Below are 17,113 nucleotides of genomic sequence, written 5' to 3' on the forward strand. Positions count from 1 at the left end.
TACCCTGGGGCTCAGTTTTGGAACCATGGTTCCATAACAAATACATATGACTTGTCTTATAAAATTTTGCTTGCTTGATTTATGGTTATTCTTGCTCTATACTTACCAACTGTGTTTTATATATTAGGCACACAACAAATACTTGTGAAAGAGCTAATAAAGATTAAGCAAATCGTCATAACCTGTACTTTTCACAGGCTAAATTTTAATAGGTTACGTTTCCATTATTACAAAACTTTTAGCAATCTAGAAAGACCGGTACAATGACCTTCCATCTAGATTGAACAGTTTTTAACATTTTAATATATTTGCATTGTGTTTTTTAATTGAAACATCTGAAAATATGTTGTAGAAATAATTTCTTTTATCTCTAAATAGTTAAGTATGCATCTTCTAATGATCTGCGTGTCATTAGCACACCTAAGAAATGCTATCCTCATCTAATACTCACTAATGATCTGATTTATTTTTGATTTTTTCTGATATTAGTAAAGATTTAATTCCTGTTTTATTTTTTGTTTTAATAGTGGCCAATCCGCCATGGTATAGTTGAAGATTGGGACTTGATGGAAAGGTTTATGGAGCAAGTGATCTTTAAATATTTAAGGGCAGAACCTGAAGACCATTATTTTCTTTTGGTAAGTACAAATTTTAAATTCTGTGAGGAAATTTTTTTTTTTTTTTTTTTTTTTTTTTTTTTTTGTGGTACGTGGGCCTCTCACTGCTGTGGCCTCTCCCGTTGCGGAGCACAGGCTCCGGATGCGCAGGCTCAGCGGCCATGGCTCACGGGCCCAGCTGCTTCGTGACACGTGGGATCCTTCCAGACCAGGGCACGAACCCGTGTCCCCTGCATCGGCAGGCGGACTCTCAACCACTGCGCCACCAGGGAAGCCCTGTGAGGAAATTTTTGAAGAAATTTAATGAGAATGTTTTCATTGCATCTGTACTCATAGGACATACGTTCTTGTTTATTAAATTGTCATTTATCTAAAGACTTTGTTATAAAGCTGTATCATCTTTAGTATCTTTAACAGTAAGTTTCAGGGGAAAAAGTTGGAAACATGGCACTTTTTAAAAAAAATAACTGGTCTCATTATTATTTCATTTGTAATTCTTTGTAACAAACTACAATATAATTTAATTTTTAAACGTTTTTCTTTCTTTCTTTCTTTTTTTTTTTTTAACCAAAGCAATGCATGTTCATAATGTTAAAAAATCAAGTGCTATAATATCAGATTTAAATTAAAATTTTCCTTCCTCACCTCTCCCTACCCTTGAACCCTTGATTCCCCCCGGGCAAACACTTTAAATTTTTAAAGAGTTTTTCTTGATAGTTATATCATGTATTTCTTGTATTTTTGTTTGTTTATTTATTTATGTTAATTTGTTTTGCTGTGTTGGGTCTTCGTTGGGCTTCTCATTGTCGTGGCGTCTCTTGTTGCGGAGCATGGGCTCTAGGTACGCGGGCTTCAGTAGTTGTGGCACGTGGGCTCAGTAGTTGTGGCTTGCGGTCTCTAGAGCTCAGGGTCAGTAGTTGTGGCGCACGGGCTTAGTTGCTCTGTGGCATGGGGGATCATCCCAGACCAGGGTTCGAAGCCATGTCCCCTGCATTGGCAGGTGGATTCTTAACCACTGTGCTAGCAGGGAAGCCCGTATTTTTTTTTTAAATATTAGACAGTCTCTTAACTTCCTGCTAGGTAAGATGAGTATTTCGTTCTTTTCCTTTGATCCTCTCCTTAACACAAAATTCTTACCTTCTCCCTCTTTCTGTGACATAGTTTAATTTTGGGTTAAATTAATATTTTAATATTTTTAATATTTTATATTTTATTGTGATTGTGAATATTGTTTTTGGTTGGACCATGAACATAAAATTGAAAAGAACCTTGCAGTGAATGCCCAATAAACCCACAACCTAGACTCAGCTATTAATTTTACTATAATTGTTTTAGGACATCTGTCTATTGGGTTATCCTTCTATCACTCCATCTTATTTTTTTAATCACTTCAAAATGAGTTGCAGATGGAGTCATTTCACCCCTAAGTACTTTAGCATACATTATCATCAACTAGAGTTTATTATTGTTTACATTTTTTCTTTTATATAAAACTTACATTCTATAAAATCACACATCTTAACCCTGCCATTTTATGGGTTTGACTGGGCATTGGCAGACTTTCTTTAAAGCTAGTTAGCAAATATTTTTGGCTTTGTGGACCATGTGGTCTCTTTTGCAGCTGCTTAATTAGCTCTGCTGTTGTAGTAGGAAGCAGCCATAGGCAATACTTAAATGAGTGGCTATGGCTGTGTTCCAATAAAATTCTGTTTACAGAAAGAAGTGGTGGACTAGATTTGGCCTTCAGGATGCATGATGTAGTTTGCCCATCCCCTGGGTTTGACAGATTTATACATCTGTGTAACCTAAACCCTTATCAAGATAACAGAGCTTTACTGTTAACCTGGAAAGTTATCTCATGCCCTTTTCTAGTTAATCCCTGCCCCCATGCCCTGGAGGCAACCCTTATTCAGATTTTTTTCCAGTACATACATGTTTTGCTTATATTTGAGTTTCATGTAAATGGAATTGTACAAGTTGTGCTCTTTGGTAAGACTTCACTCATCATAATCTTAAGATTCATCCATGTTGTTGCACATACAAGTAATTTGTTGCTTTTTGTTGTTGGGTTGTATTCCATTGTATGCCTCCCTGTCCATTTTCCTGTTGATAATCACCTGAGCTGTTCCAAGTTTTTGACTACTGTGAATATTTTTGGGGTACTGTGAACATTCTTAAACAAGTCTTTTTGTGGACATGTTTTTATTTTTCTTGTGTAAATACCTAGATATGGAATTGCTGTGTCACAGGATAGATGCATGATTGATTTTATAAGAAACTTACAGAACTTTTTCCAAGGGATTGTAGCTTTTTGCATACCCACCAACTATGTGTTAGTGATCTGGTTACGTATCCACATCCAGCATTTGATGTGTCAGTCTTTTTAATTTTAGCCATTCTGGTTGGGTGTGTAAACTTTCTCATTTTGGTTTTAATTTGCATTTTTCTGATGACTGATGTTGTTGAGTACTTTTTCATGTGCTTATTAGCTATTTGTATATTTTCCTTGTGAGGTCTTCTGATTATATTTTATTTTATTTTGTATAGAATTTCTGCTTTTCTTGGAGTTTATAATTTAACTGCCTTGGTTTTTAGTTTGCTTAATTTTATATGTAACTCTTACTGAATTATCATCAAACTCTTGAACATAGTCCAAAACCCTCCTAAGTAAGTTTAAACACATCAAGTAGTTTAGAAGTTAAAGGTTTTACATATGGAAAAAGTCTAATCCTCGTTAATTTTCTAAAAAAATTTTTATAGTGTCTTTTAAAGTTAAAAAAAAAGATTTTATTTGTAATGAATTTAAGTTTTATCTGTCTTTCCTTTTGCAATTTATGTTCATTAAATTTAAGCAATCATGCCTTACCTCAAGGTCAAAAAGATAATTCTTCTGTATTTCTTAAGTTTAAACTTTTGCCCTTCAAGTTAAAATATTTGAGATAACAAAAAGGATTGGATAGTCAAATCAGATTAATAAGAATGATGTCTTATGTAGTTTCAGGCTTTGGTAATATAAAATGATTTAGGTATTCCTGAGGCATAAGTGAAACATGAAGTCCAGGATTTTGAGGGCTGTTCCTTAGGTCCTTTCTTGCCTCATTGGGATGTGTTCTGGCCCAGACTTAACCCGCAGGTTTCTAAGTGACATGATGTATGCAGTCACATAACTTAAACTGAAGAAACATCTTAAACTGTGTAAACATTTCCGTTTTATACTCTAGCAGTTATATAAACATACAGATCTGTTGGAGTTCTCTACTGGTTTTTTTTGGTCTGTGTGTCTTTTTTTTTGTACCTCTGAGTTTAATGACTTTTAAATACAATGTTTAAAATACATTATTTCTTACATAAAAATTATCTATGAATTTATCAAAATAATTTTATCTTGCATACTTAAAATCTTATTCAATTTAATAGACTGAACCTCCACTGAATACTCCAGAAAACAGGGAATATACTGCTGAAATAATGTTTGAGTCCTTCAATGTTCCAGGCTTGTACATTGCTGTACAGGTAAGCAAGTTTATAAGTCAAAATAAGCTTGACTCTTAAATTTTAATCTGGTTTAATTCACTCTTAAAATATATGTATATTTTTCTTAACCTCAAAGCGTATCATAGTTCTCTCCTGAACTGATAATTTAGAAATTGTATTAGAGGAATGGAGCTATTTAGTTAGTAAAAGGGAGATGTTAAAGGAAGTAAGTTAATGGTTTTTGGATAAATCAAGACCTTTTATAGAACAGAAATAAGGGATAGTTATTGAGAATTCACTCTGTCAAGAATTTTCTGTACACATTTAGCCTTGTAACATTCACTGTGTCCTTTTTTTGTAGTCTGTTTTGAATGACTTACCATTACATATATTTGACCACTGCCTCCTTTGTGCCCCTCTGTATCCTGTATATCACAAATCCCCATAATATTTTATTGCATTTAATTTGTGTATATATCTGTATGGAACAGCTTCTCTCCCATCCCTCAGGATCAGAGCTTACTTCTTACTTGTTTTTTAACGTGGTAGCAAATGTGATACCTGGCATATCACAAATGCTTAAAAAGTATATAAATTACTGTGTAGTTTTGTTAGCCCACAGTTATTATGGTGTGATCCTGTGTTAAAATAGGAGGATGGCCTAGTTACCTTTCTAGGTCCCTTTCAGCTATTATATTGCAAGTAGGTAAAATAAAGCCAGCTTAGTTCTGATTTTAATTAATTAGTTATTTATCTTGTTCGAGGCTTGGATTTGTATGAAATTTAGGTAATTTTTAAAAAAATGAACTAGCTTCATTAATTTCTTAATTTGCAAACTCTTTTAATAGAAAAATTATACTTTATTGCCTATGCCAAGATTTTTTATAGAAATACATTATTTCATCAACTTTGCTTTCCTCATTAAATCATAGTATTTGGAAGTGTGCAGTGGCCTTTTCTGGTTAAATAGCTTGTTACATATTCCTAAATGCATGTTGCACTTAGAAAATTTGGAGCTAATCTTATGAGTGATACTTAGTATAGCCATCTACGTACTGAATAACTGATGATTGGTAGTTGCGTGCTTCTCTACCTTACTTTGTGGTATGTTACAGGCTAGGCCATATAAACGTAGTTTTAAGCCCTGTACTGTATTATCTCATGTTAGTCTTCGATATGTTAGTACCGTACTATCTCATGTTAGTCTTCCACATTTTGGGGGAGTATAAGAGGAAAACGGCCCCCACTAAAATATCGAAAATTTGTAAACATGCCCCTAAAGACTACTGTAAGCCTGTAAGTTGTCTTAATAATATGTAGGTTGTGAACAATTTTATTGTATAATATAAATTAATTTTGTGTATTCTCTTTCCAAAGATACTACATTTAAAATTGCATAAAGTACTCCAGTAAAAAATTTTTTTCTAATAACTCTTTGTTTTTATTTTTTTGCCTATCATATTTCTTTTTGTTCAAGGCTGTTCTTGCCTTAGCTGCATCGTGGACCTCCAGACAAGTAGGAGAACGGACGTTGACCGGTACGGTAATAGACAGTGGAGATGGTGTCACTCATGTCATCCCTGTGGTAAGGATAGTTTAAAATTACTGAACAGGATATCAGATAACACCTGGAAAAGTTAAATTATATGAATTATTGCCACCTTTTAAAAACTTTATTGACCATTGTTCAGCTATAGCTGTGTTTTGCTCAAATTATTATTAGAACTTTGTAAACAAATTCCAGATTTTTTTTTTTGCTCTAGGTTGTTAAAAATAATTAGAAAATTATTAGAAGTAGTTTCTAATTCATAATTAGGAAATGATGAATTAGAGTATCTGGAATGGAAATAGGCCTTTCTTGTCTTAAATGTGGAACTCAGTTTTCCAGTTTGGATGTGTCTGTTTGTATGTTAGCCAGTTGATAGTTTTTCTTATCCTTAATTAACAGATTTTGTACTGGTCATAGGTTATCTACTAAATAGCAGTTAGTCAAAAGTACATGACCATTAAAGACTTCTGGGGAATTACGTTTTTGAATTAAAAAGCTCAAGTTGTGATTGTGCTTCATGGTTTGGATTTAATCAAGCATGTTAAGAAAAATGCATCAGATTGGATTATTTGTGAGAGATAGCATTTTTCTGCCAAAGCCTTTCTGCTTCCAATTTTTAATGACAAATTAGGTTTTTTATTGTGTCTAATAGATCAAAATGACTACTTGAATTCATTCTGATTATTATTGGGTACGTATATGTAGAAAGGTTTATCTTATAAAGTAATTTTTATGTTATATTGAATAACATGTAAGGAATGAAATTATTTAGAACTTTATTTTTTCATTATTCTTATTCCTCTTTTTAATGCATCAGGCAACCTCTGTTGAAGATTACATCCTCCAAGTGACTACTTTTGGATTAGATGTCATAATTTATTCTTCTGATGTCATAATAGTAATAATTGCCCTTCTTTAAAAAAATAAAAACTTCCTTGTGATACAATTCACACACCATACAATTCACTCATTTAGAGTGTACCATTCAGTGTTTCATTGTATATTCATAAAGTGCATCCATTACCAGAGTCAATTTTAAAACATTTTTATCACTCTAAAAAGAAACCCTGTATCTTTTAGCATTCACTGTCCCCCCGTAACTTTAGCCCCTGGCAACCACTAGTCTACTTTCTGTCTCTGTAGATTTGCCTGTTCTGGATATTTTATATAAATGGAGTCACTCTTTTTTTCTTCTTTTCAAAACATCTGTCACCAGGTTTTTGTTTTTGTTTGTTTGTTTTTATTTTTGTCTGTGTTGGGTCCTCGTTGCTGTGTTCGGGCTTTCTCTAGTTGCGGCGAGCGGGGGCTACTCTTTGTTGCGGTGCATGGGCTTCCCGTTGATGTGTCTTCTCTTGTTGTGGAGCACCGGCTCTAGGTGCGTGGGCTTCAGTAGTTGTGGCTCACGGGCTCTAGAGTGCAGGCTCAGTAGTTGTGGCACCCTGGCTTAGTTGCTCCGCAGCATGTGGGATCTTCCCAGACCAGGGCTCAAACCCATGTCCCCTGCATTGGCAGGTGGATTCCTAACCACTGCACCACCAGGGAAGTCCTAGAGTCACTCTTTTGTGACTGTCCTCTTTCACATAGCCCAGTGTTTCAAGATTTATCCATGTTGTAGCATGTATAGTACTTCATTTCTTATTATTGCCAAATAATACTTCATTGTATGGATATTCTACATTTTATTTTATTGCCATTGGGGGATATTTTAATATCTTGGAAATTAGGATGTGTCCAACATTTTGATGGCTTTTTATAATTTAGTTGGCATATTTTTCTTTCTTAGTGCTACATATTCTTTTCCCTTTTTTTTCCAAAATGGGACAATAATAGTGACCTATGTCATAAAACTGTTTTGAGGATTAAATAATGCATATATGTATGTTGTTTAGAGATACATAAAGATTCTTAAAATGTTCATTTAAAATTCTCATTTAAGCCTCAAGATCTATGCTGTAGATTATAGTATCCTTTGAGGACTTCAGTTTACTCATTTATAAAATGCAAATAACTGAGTTGCTTAAGATCACCAAATCATAGGTCATGGGGCTGGGATCTGAACTTGTTCTTCCTGACCACAGTCTTTTCTTAACATCTACACAATTAAGCAGTAATATTATTATCTTGATAATTAATATTAGAATAGGTAATTTGCAAAAAGGAGTTACCAACTTGGAAAAGAAAGAGTTTTAGTAAGAATATTAAGAATTGGGTATTCCTGTGATTTTCCTGCCTTCTTTTGAATTAATGGACTGTTTTTTATAATTTCAGTTTATCTTTTTTTATTGACTTATTAGCTATGCTATATATTTCTTTGTTATTGTCATTTATTTTTTGGTGGTTTTTGCTCTAGGGCTCATATTAAACATCTCTAATTTATTACAGTCTAACTACAAATAATATTTTACCATTTCATAAACAAGAATGTTATGTTGTTAATGAAATTTAATTTTGCTGCATTATTTTTGTACTTCTGAGTTGTATTAGTAAGTTTATGAATTCATTCTGCAGAATTAATACCTGCTTCATTAGGAAAATGATAGCCAGCTTGTGGGTTAATGATAAAATTTCTTACAATGCAATCTAAATTTTTTGCTGAAATTATAGAAGATTTAAAACTAATACCCTATTTGAAGTCTGTTATCTAAAACCTTTAATACTTCTGAAACTCACTATTTCTTTGTTGTTGAGTCATTTCAGTCTTGGTTGTAAACTGTTATCAGTAGGAGAATAAATCTAAGCTTTGTTCATAAGTTTTGTTCATTCTTGTTCATAATACCTGTACAGTATTATAAATTCTATGCTAAGTTAACTGTGAGGAATACAGTTGAGGAATAAAGACTAGAAGAATTCTCCTGGGATAAAGCAATACTTAAGGATACAAATACAGTAATCTGAGAAATTGGTCTTTAATGATTAATTTAGGTGATACTGATTTTTGAAAACGTTGAAAGTAAATTTGACACTTTCTTTTTCATCTAGGCTGAAGGGTATGTGATTGGCAGCTGTATTAAGCACATTCCAATCGCAGGACGAGATATAACATATTTTATTCAGCAATTGCTGAGAGACCGAGAAGTAGGAATTCCTCCAGAGCAATCCTTGGAAACTGCTAAGGCAGTAAAGGTAAAAAAAAAAAAGTTAAGAATATAATTTACTTAAAAATTAAAATCACGTTATAATATGAACATGAAAAATTCTTAAGTCAAGAACAGTAGTTTAACAAGAACTTTCGTTAACCAGTTACAAACCACTACTCTTATTAATTACATGTATTTTTCTCTGTATTTCTTGTAGGAAATTTTGGGAGATTATCAACCCTTTGCTTGCTCTCACCACATTTCACATTTGAGAGGACTAACATACAAGAACATTTATACCAACTGACTTCAACATACATTTTTGTGATTATTCTCTTTAGTAAAAATAAATGTAGCATGCCTTAGAGGTACTGTGGGTTCTGTTCCAGACCACTGCAATAAAGCGAATATCGCAGTAAAGCGAGTCACACAAAGTTTTTGGTTTCCCAGTGCATTTAAAAGTTATATTTACACTATACTGTAGTCTATTAAGTGGCAATAGCATCATGTCTATAAAAAAATGTACATACCTTAATTAAAAAATACTTGTTGCTAAAAGATGCTAACCGTCATCTGATAATGCAGAGATACCAGAAAATTTCAGTTTGTAAAAAACACATTATTGGTGAAGCACAGTAAAACGGGGTATGCCTGTAATTAATTCAGAGTCCTCACATCTCAATTTTCGCTGACTTCTTTATTTTTAATTCTAGCAGTTTTCTGTTAAAACAAAATTTTTGATGTCATTGATTCATTTGGCTGTAGAATAGAGGCAATGGTTGGCTCAAGTGATATGGCCCATAGAAGAAAATTGTGAAGGCTGTGTAAGGTATTTTAATAATTTGTATGCTACACCAGGGCTCTGTGCAAAATACCAAAATATTTAACATAGCTTTTTAAATTTATCATTTGTCAGCATACCTAAAAAATTTCATTGGGTCTCACATATGTTTTAAATATGTCAAAGCAAAACTTCCCAGGTAAAAATAACTCCATATATTTGACGGTCTTTGCATGATTATAGTGTTTTCCTTGCTTATCAAAGAATAGGAATGAAAATGAATTTACTACTTCCTAGGTAGTAAAGGAATTTGTAAATGGTTGCAAAAAGTCACCTCAGGTAGGTGGCATCAAAATTAAATATGTAAAAAATTAATATGAACACTACTGTTTCAACATCTTTGGGAAATCTCTGGAGTTTAAAAATTAACAAAAACACCAAGGATTTGTTCTAGAGCATACTAGTGCTCAGTCTTAATGTCTTTTAAGGATCATCATTTCCATGTAATTCCTACTTCCAAGATTTGGAGAAAGAAGACCTAATATGACATACTCAAATTATCTTCTGTTTTCCAGTATTCTTTCCCATTATGTGTGTTGATTATCAGTAATAATATTTGTACCTATCTTGGATAGAATCATTGATGTATACAAATATGTGAAATGTGTGTTTTCCTTCAAAAAAAAAAAAAGAAATAGACTGGCAATCAGGAGCCCACAAATTGCAGATAGAAAGTTATAACATGTTTGAACTGCATTTTTGATGAAAACTTTTACTGAGGATGTATATCCAAATATGCAGTGATTCAGCCTTGCAGGTGATATAGTAAAAAAGAATAGTTTATATTTTCAGTTTTTTTTCTTTTGCTCACTTAGCCCATAATCTTTTGTTCCAGATAGGTATTAAAGATCTATATATGTAAAAAAAAAAAAATTGTTTTTAAACTGAAGTTTAGTTGCTGTATAATATTATATGTTATAGGTGTACAGTACAGTGATTCACAATTTTTAAAGGTTGTATTTCATTTAAAATATTGACTGTATTCCCCATGTCGTACAATATATCCTTGAAGCTTATTTTATACCTAATAACCTGTACCTCTTACTATATTAATTTGTTTGGTTATATCAGCTATTTATTCTCCAGTTCTTTGTGTATTTTATGTTTTCTTTTTTCTAAAATATGAACTCCTTTAATTATTGAAACAGCATAAAATTTTGGATGACATTAATGAGTACTTTCATGAAATAGCACTGAAATATTAGAAACTGGCTCTTTAGTTTAAGTCTTATTCTCTTCATTTGTGAAACCTTCAGTTATGTATAGGAGATGAGCTGTTTATTTTTACTACACATACGATAACATCCTAACATAAAATTTTCTTCAGCTAAATTTGCTAATTTTATTTTCTGAAGATGTTTTTTCATTTGATTTTAGTTTACTGAAAATATGCCATTCTGTTTTGCTTTTCCTAAAGCAAGAGGAAAAAATTACTCATTTCTTTTTCTAGGAGCGCTATAGTTATGTCTGCCCAGATTTAGTAAAAGAATTTAACAAGTATGATACAGATGGATCAAAGTGGATTAAACAGTATACTGGAATCAATGCTATCTCAAAGAAAGAATTTTCCATTGATGTTGGATATGAGAGATTCTTGGGACCTGAAATATTTTTTCATCCAGAGGTAAGTTTTTTTTTAGATGGAATTGTTTTGAAATATTCAGCAGAAAATACCAGTCAACTATATCAGAGGAGTTAATCTCAGGAACTTTCTTTTGTATACTAAAATACTATAGTGAGTCATATTTTTCAAGAAAAAAATTGCCTTTGTGTTAAAACTGGGTAAACAGTTACCATATTTCATACATTTAGAAAAATGAAACTTTTATCTAATATTTGTGACTTACTTGGGGTCATGGAGGGTGGGGAGCCCTTAAATTCATGGTCATTTAAATAAAATATTTTAGGAGATGTTCTAGAACTCTCTCCTCCTCCTCCCATATAAAATAACCATTATACAAAGAACCCTCAGTTGACTATCATAACAAAATATTTAACTATTAGCAAAATAGTCTTCTCTCTTTATGAAGTGTTAGCAACATACAGGCTATATTAAATTAATGAAATATGAGCTTTTAATAATGAAAAATTCTTCTAGTAAGTTAGTATAAGAACTTTTTGTATTAGAATTAGTAACATTAAATGCCTATTCTGCTTATTCAGCAGTAAGAATAGCTTGTTTAATATTGTTTACTCAGTCAGCAAGTGGTAAGTGAATACAGTTTTCATGATCTCAGTTTAAGCATTGTGTATTTAAGATGAAAAATTATTTATCTTGCTCTAATCAAGCTGAAAGAATGAGAGATGAATATCTAAAAAATGGTATAGTTGCTTAATGAATGCATGTATCTGGTGAGGGCATGGGAAGAAAGCATCTAAGTCTGCTTGGGAGAATCAGGGAAACTTCTTAGAGGAGATAACAGTTGAACTGAGAAAGGATGAATGGGTATTAGGCAGGTATGTTAGGGGAGTACATTTCTGGCAGAGAACTATATATATATATATATATATATATATATATATATATATATATATAAAAGCTGGGTAGAGGTCTGGGATGTAAGAGAGCTAGATAATAAAGTACAAAGGAAGAGAGTGGTAGGAGATGGATCCAGATAGGTGTTAATGAGAAACTAAAATGCTATGCAAAGGAGTTTACTGGATTCTGTGCTTGTGCAGAAATGTTCAGCATGGAAATGACACAGATTTATATATGGTATGGGAAAGGTCACTCTGGTTGCACTGGGTTGGATAGATAGGAACAGAATGAATTGTGTTGGAAACAGGTGAGTTTATTGCAGTTTCCCAGATGAAAAAAAGTCAGTAGGTCAGTGAGAATGAGAAAGGAGGTGAGAGTAAGAATAGAATGGACATGATTTACCGATTGCTTGGATGTGAGGGGAGTAAGAATATGAAGAATCTGTGATGATTCCCAGGTTTGTAATTTGAGCAACTCAATGTTTTGCCATCACTGAAGTTAGGAAAATGGAAGGATAAGATAGATAAGGTAGAATGAGGTGAGTTTACTATGCATCTTTAAAAAAGTTTGAAAATGAACACTTGGGTTCTAAGGGTTTTCAACTGGGGCATGTGTCCTGGTGTGAGGATAGATGTCAAGTCATCACCATATATGGTGCAAAGGAGGAGACTGGCCAGGCAGAGAATGTGGAGTGGGAAGGATGGGGCCTTAGTGCACACTAACACTTCATAGACAGGCAGAGTAAGAGGAGCCTGCAGAGGATACTGAAACATACAGAAAGGAAGGAGACAAGCCAAGGGACTGTGGTGCTGACATTGAGAGAAGTGAATGTTTCAGGGAGGGAGGAGGTTAAATAGTGTGAGCTGGTACAGTGAGGTGATTGAGGAAATTTGAGAAATACCCATGGGTTTTTAGCAGCCAGATTAGCGGTGATCCTAGAGGAGCAATTTCAATGGAATGGTGTGATAGAGGCAGTGTGTCGCATCAGTGAGAGGTAAAGGTCTGGGAATTGTCAGTTGTGGGCATCGTGAGAGGCGGCTGTAAAGGAAAAGCTTAGTGGCTACAGGGAACTGGTAAGAAGTCAGTTGTAAGAAGGCTGAGGTTAGTTTTATTTTTAAGAGGGGTTACTCCAGGGACAGGTAAGGGGTTAAGTGTGGGTGCAGGAAAATGTGGAGCTGGAAAGGGTTAGAGGAGCAGGCAGATATCTGAAGAAGTTTATCATCATAGTTCATAGCTTTAATTATTTTTCATGAACTGGAATCAAGCTCTTGTGTTGGAGAAGGGATCAGACAGAAGGTTGAGGGCTGGGAGAGAACAGTGACTTGGAATCACTCTTGAGGAGAATTGAGAAGGTGACTGTATTTCTGGTCGTGGGGCACCACTGAAATTAGATACTCAGAGCTTGTAGTCATAGAATGGTGTCGTCCCCGCCCCCTGCCCCACCCCACCAGGCAGTTTTGGGAGAGGAGCAAAGGGCTTTGCCAAGGCAAGAGGTTAAAGTGGTGCAGCTCAGAGAAGAGAGGGAATCCGGAAGGCTGAATTACTTAGAGATAGTGAGGGATACCGGCAAGGGTTGGAGGTCATGATGAATTGGCATATAGTTGGAAACGGGGAGCAAAAGAGTGAGCGCCAGAAGGATAGGGCACTGTTGTCAGACAAGTGTACAGGAGTTTTCAGATTTTAGACAGCACATTTGCTTTGCAGTTCTTTAAATTAAAAAGGCTATGTGCACATGGTTTTAAAAGTCAGATAACACTGACAGTGATGTGCAGAGCAGCCACGAGCTCTTACGTAGCCATTGCTCTTGGTAATTACTTCCAGATTTCAAAATACAGTGCTTATACTGCTGTTTCTTGATATATCAATGTAAGTAGTTTATCTACTCACCTCCTTTTAGTTGATTTTGTTCCTAGAGCCTCTTTTCTCTTAGCCTGCCTATCATGTTATTGGCTGTTAATGTTAAATCAATAGTATGACAGTATTTATAATATACCCGTGAATGTTGTTTGTTTTTGAGGTAGTAATGTAATGTGATTTTTTTTTCTCTTAAAATTTAGTTTTTCCTAAATTTTTGCCTCATTTCTTCATTTGTGTCATTTTGTTTGTTCGTATATTCTTTCTTTCATTTATTCATGGACATTGTAGTTAACTACCTGGGTATACCAGGTCTGGAAAGGAACCTGGGGGTGTCACTATTCCACGTAGAGAATTTTAACAATTTCTTTATTTTCCACCTAGTATTTTATTTTAATTGAAGTATAGTTGATTTACAATATCGTGTTAGTTTCAAGTGTACAGCACAGTGATTCAGTTATTTATATATATATGTATATATATATTCTTTTTTTCAGATTCTTTCCCTTATAGGTTATTACAAAATATTGAGTAGTTCCCTGTGCTATATAGTAGGCCCTTGTTGGTTCACTATAATAATTTCTTTCCTTATGTAGTTTCTTATACCTTCAATTTCTGGCAATTTTGAAGGTGCTACAGGGTGCTCTGGAAATACTTAGGATGTAAAGTCCCTTTTCTGTCTTCCAAACAGGGTTGGATTATTTTATTGTTTCCTTATCTCCTTTTTTCATCCTTGAGCATTTAAGTTTCCTTGTACTTTCCCTCTGTCATTGTATTGGGGATTCCAGAGGATGGAGAGAGAGAACCACATGTAGCTGGAAATCAGGGCAGATTTTCCAGTGGGGCCATGTATATGTGAGTGGCTGAAGTAGAAGTGGATTTAAGATCACTTGAATTAAGGAACATCAGTTGTTTTGAAGTTGAAATGTTGGAGAGAGATGTTAAAACCCTAAGTTGAGGACAGGAATTAGAGTATTATGGAAGATTCTGAACCAGAGTCTTCGATGAATGGGATCCACAAGATAGATAATAGCGTGGAAGATAGGAGATACCCTGGGTTTCAAAAGAAGAAGCGTTTGAGTGAAATACTCTTTACAGATATCTTTAGCTAACATCTTGACTGTCTTAAAAACCTTGAAACATTAGATATGTAAATAAAATGTTTTGGTTGTGTCATATTGCTTAGAAAAGGGATGGTTGTCTGGGTGAAAATATATCTTGCTGTTTAAGGTTTCATATATAATTTTTTTTATTAATTTAAGTAATCTTTATTGTTTGATATACGAAGTTTTCTTCATTGTTTTTTAAAACTTTGAAACATCTTTTCGTCTCCATAGCTTTTTTCTCTTTGAAATTTCTTCTATGAGAAATCTGTTTTCTTTTCTCTTTTTTAAAGTTAAAAAAAAATTAGTTATGTATATGCACATTGTTTAAAAGTCCTAGTTGTTTAAATTCTAGCAAAAAGTAGGAGTGCCCTGTATATATTTCCCCATTTTTTTTCTAGAGGTATACCCTTTATTAGTTGATTCTTTTGGTGATTGCATCCATAGCTGCAAATAGCTTTGGTTATATTGCAACTTCAAGTTTTTTCAGTTTTAGATATTTTTCTGTCAACTTCTAGCTATGGAAGAGGAGGATTGCCTTTTCTTTTCTCCCTTTGTCTCCACCACAAACAGTACCTTTTCATAATCTTTTGTCCCAATAGTTAGATTGTAACTTCAGTTAGGTAAAAATCCAGTGCCTATATGTTGGTGAACACAAATTTTATTTAGATGTGAGCCACGTAGTTTACCATGAAATATTTTCCTGTCTAGTATTTTGTTTTCCCACAGAGTCATTAATAAGTTGTCCACTTAGTTTTAAAATAATTGTCATTAATTCACTTTGAATCTGTCTTTTCAGCATACTCAGATGCATAGGGTTTTTTCATCAGTTTAATTTTCCAGAGCATCTGATATGTCCCAATCTGAACTTGTTTCCTTCTGCACCTGATAGAGAGTTCACCATCATTCTGGGGATTCCCTTTGCCTCTCTCTTGTGTTAGAGTTAGATCCCTCTTTCCTCTGTCCTGTGTCTTTCCCTTTCTTACTGTCTACTTCTTTACTTTGATGGAGATCATCTGCCAGTAGAGTCCCTGATAAAAAGGGTACGTGGGAAATGAAAACTTTAAGACCTTGCATGTCCGAAAATGTATTCATTTTATCTTCACACTTGTTTGGTAGTTTGGGTGTAGAATTCTAGATTGGAAATTATTTTCCTTCAGCATTTTGAAGCTACTGCTTGGTTGCTTTCCATTATAGCTTGAAGTGAAAAACTGCTCTGATTTCTAAACCTTGTATAGGACCTTTTCTTTTCCTCTCCAGATAGATACTTGTAGATCTTTGCTTTGTTCCTTAGCATTCTGCTGTGATATTTTTCTCTTCTCTTTGCGCTTTTGTTCTGATCTCTAGATGATTTTTGTATAGGACCTTTTCTTTTCCTCTCCAGATAGATACTTGGAGATCTTTGCTTTGTTCCTTAGCATTCTGCTGTGATATTTTTCTCTTCTCTTTGCGCTTTTGTTCTGATCTCTAGATGATTTCTCCAACTTTGCCTTCTGAACCCTCTATTGAATTTTTTATTTCTGGTAACATACTTAATTTTCAAGAACTTCCCCTACCTCTGCTTTTGATACTCCTTTTTTATGCTACCGTGTACTTGTTTCATGGTTGCATATCTTTTGGCTCTCTGAGGATACTAGTCAGAGGTTGGTTTGGTTTTTTTTTTAAGTTTTTTTCTTTCTGCTTTCTTCCAAGTTGCCTTTCTCTTTGTTTTGGTACCTATATTTTACATGCTAGAGACTCTAGGGGATCACTCATTTAGGAGGGGGATGCTCAGCCTGTTGGAAATCTAAGCTTTGTGAGTAGGACTTGTTGACTATGGCTTTTTCTTTGGAGGATAGCCCTATGTGTGTTTCTTCAGATCATTTCGGGTAATCCAGTTCCCAGAGAAGACTCCTGCCTGGAGAGTAAAGGTTGGCAGCCAAACTGAGGAAGAGGGTTGGTATTTATGTGTTAGCAGTAGGCTGCATGAATACCTTCACTTAAAATCCTGCTGCTTTCATTCATTTCAGTTGTGTGTAAAGAGTCCTGGCACTCTGCTTTATTCCGTTGAGAGTGTAGGCTAACCAGTTTTCTCCTTGGATGATGAGGAGGCATTTGATAGACTTCTTTGGAGGGGATC

General features: G+C 34.1%; 1 protein-coding gene across 1 annotated transcript in view; it reads left to right on the forward strand.

Annotated features, from left to right (window-relative positions):
* ACTR3 (actin related protein 3) overlaps positions 1–17,113 on the forward strand; it is a 57,559-nt gene that overhangs the window by 29,443 nt on the left and 11,003 nt on the right. The window contains exons 4-8 of the mRNA XM_029224951.1: positions 528–638; positions 4,035–4,130; positions 5,569–5,676; positions 8,620–8,763; positions 11,009–11,182. Of these exons, the coding sequence (XP_029080784.1) occupies positions 528–638; positions 4,035–4,130; positions 5,569–5,676; positions 8,620–8,763; positions 11,009–11,182 (633 nt within the window). The remainder of the gene's footprint in view (positions 1–527; positions 639–4,034; positions 4,131–5,568; positions 5,677–8,619; positions 8,764–11,008; positions 11,183–17,113) is intronic.

The sequence above is a fragment of the Monodon monoceros genome, unplaced genomic scaffold, assembly GCF_005190385.1.
Source record: "Monodon monoceros isolate NGI ecotype Baffin Bay Population unplaced genomic scaffold, NGI_Narwhal_1 Super_Scaffold_16, whole genome shotgun sequence".
In the NCBI taxonomy this organism is placed as follows: domain Eukaryota; kingdom Metazoa; phylum Chordata; class Mammalia; order Artiodactyla; family Monodontidae; genus Monodon; species Monodon monoceros.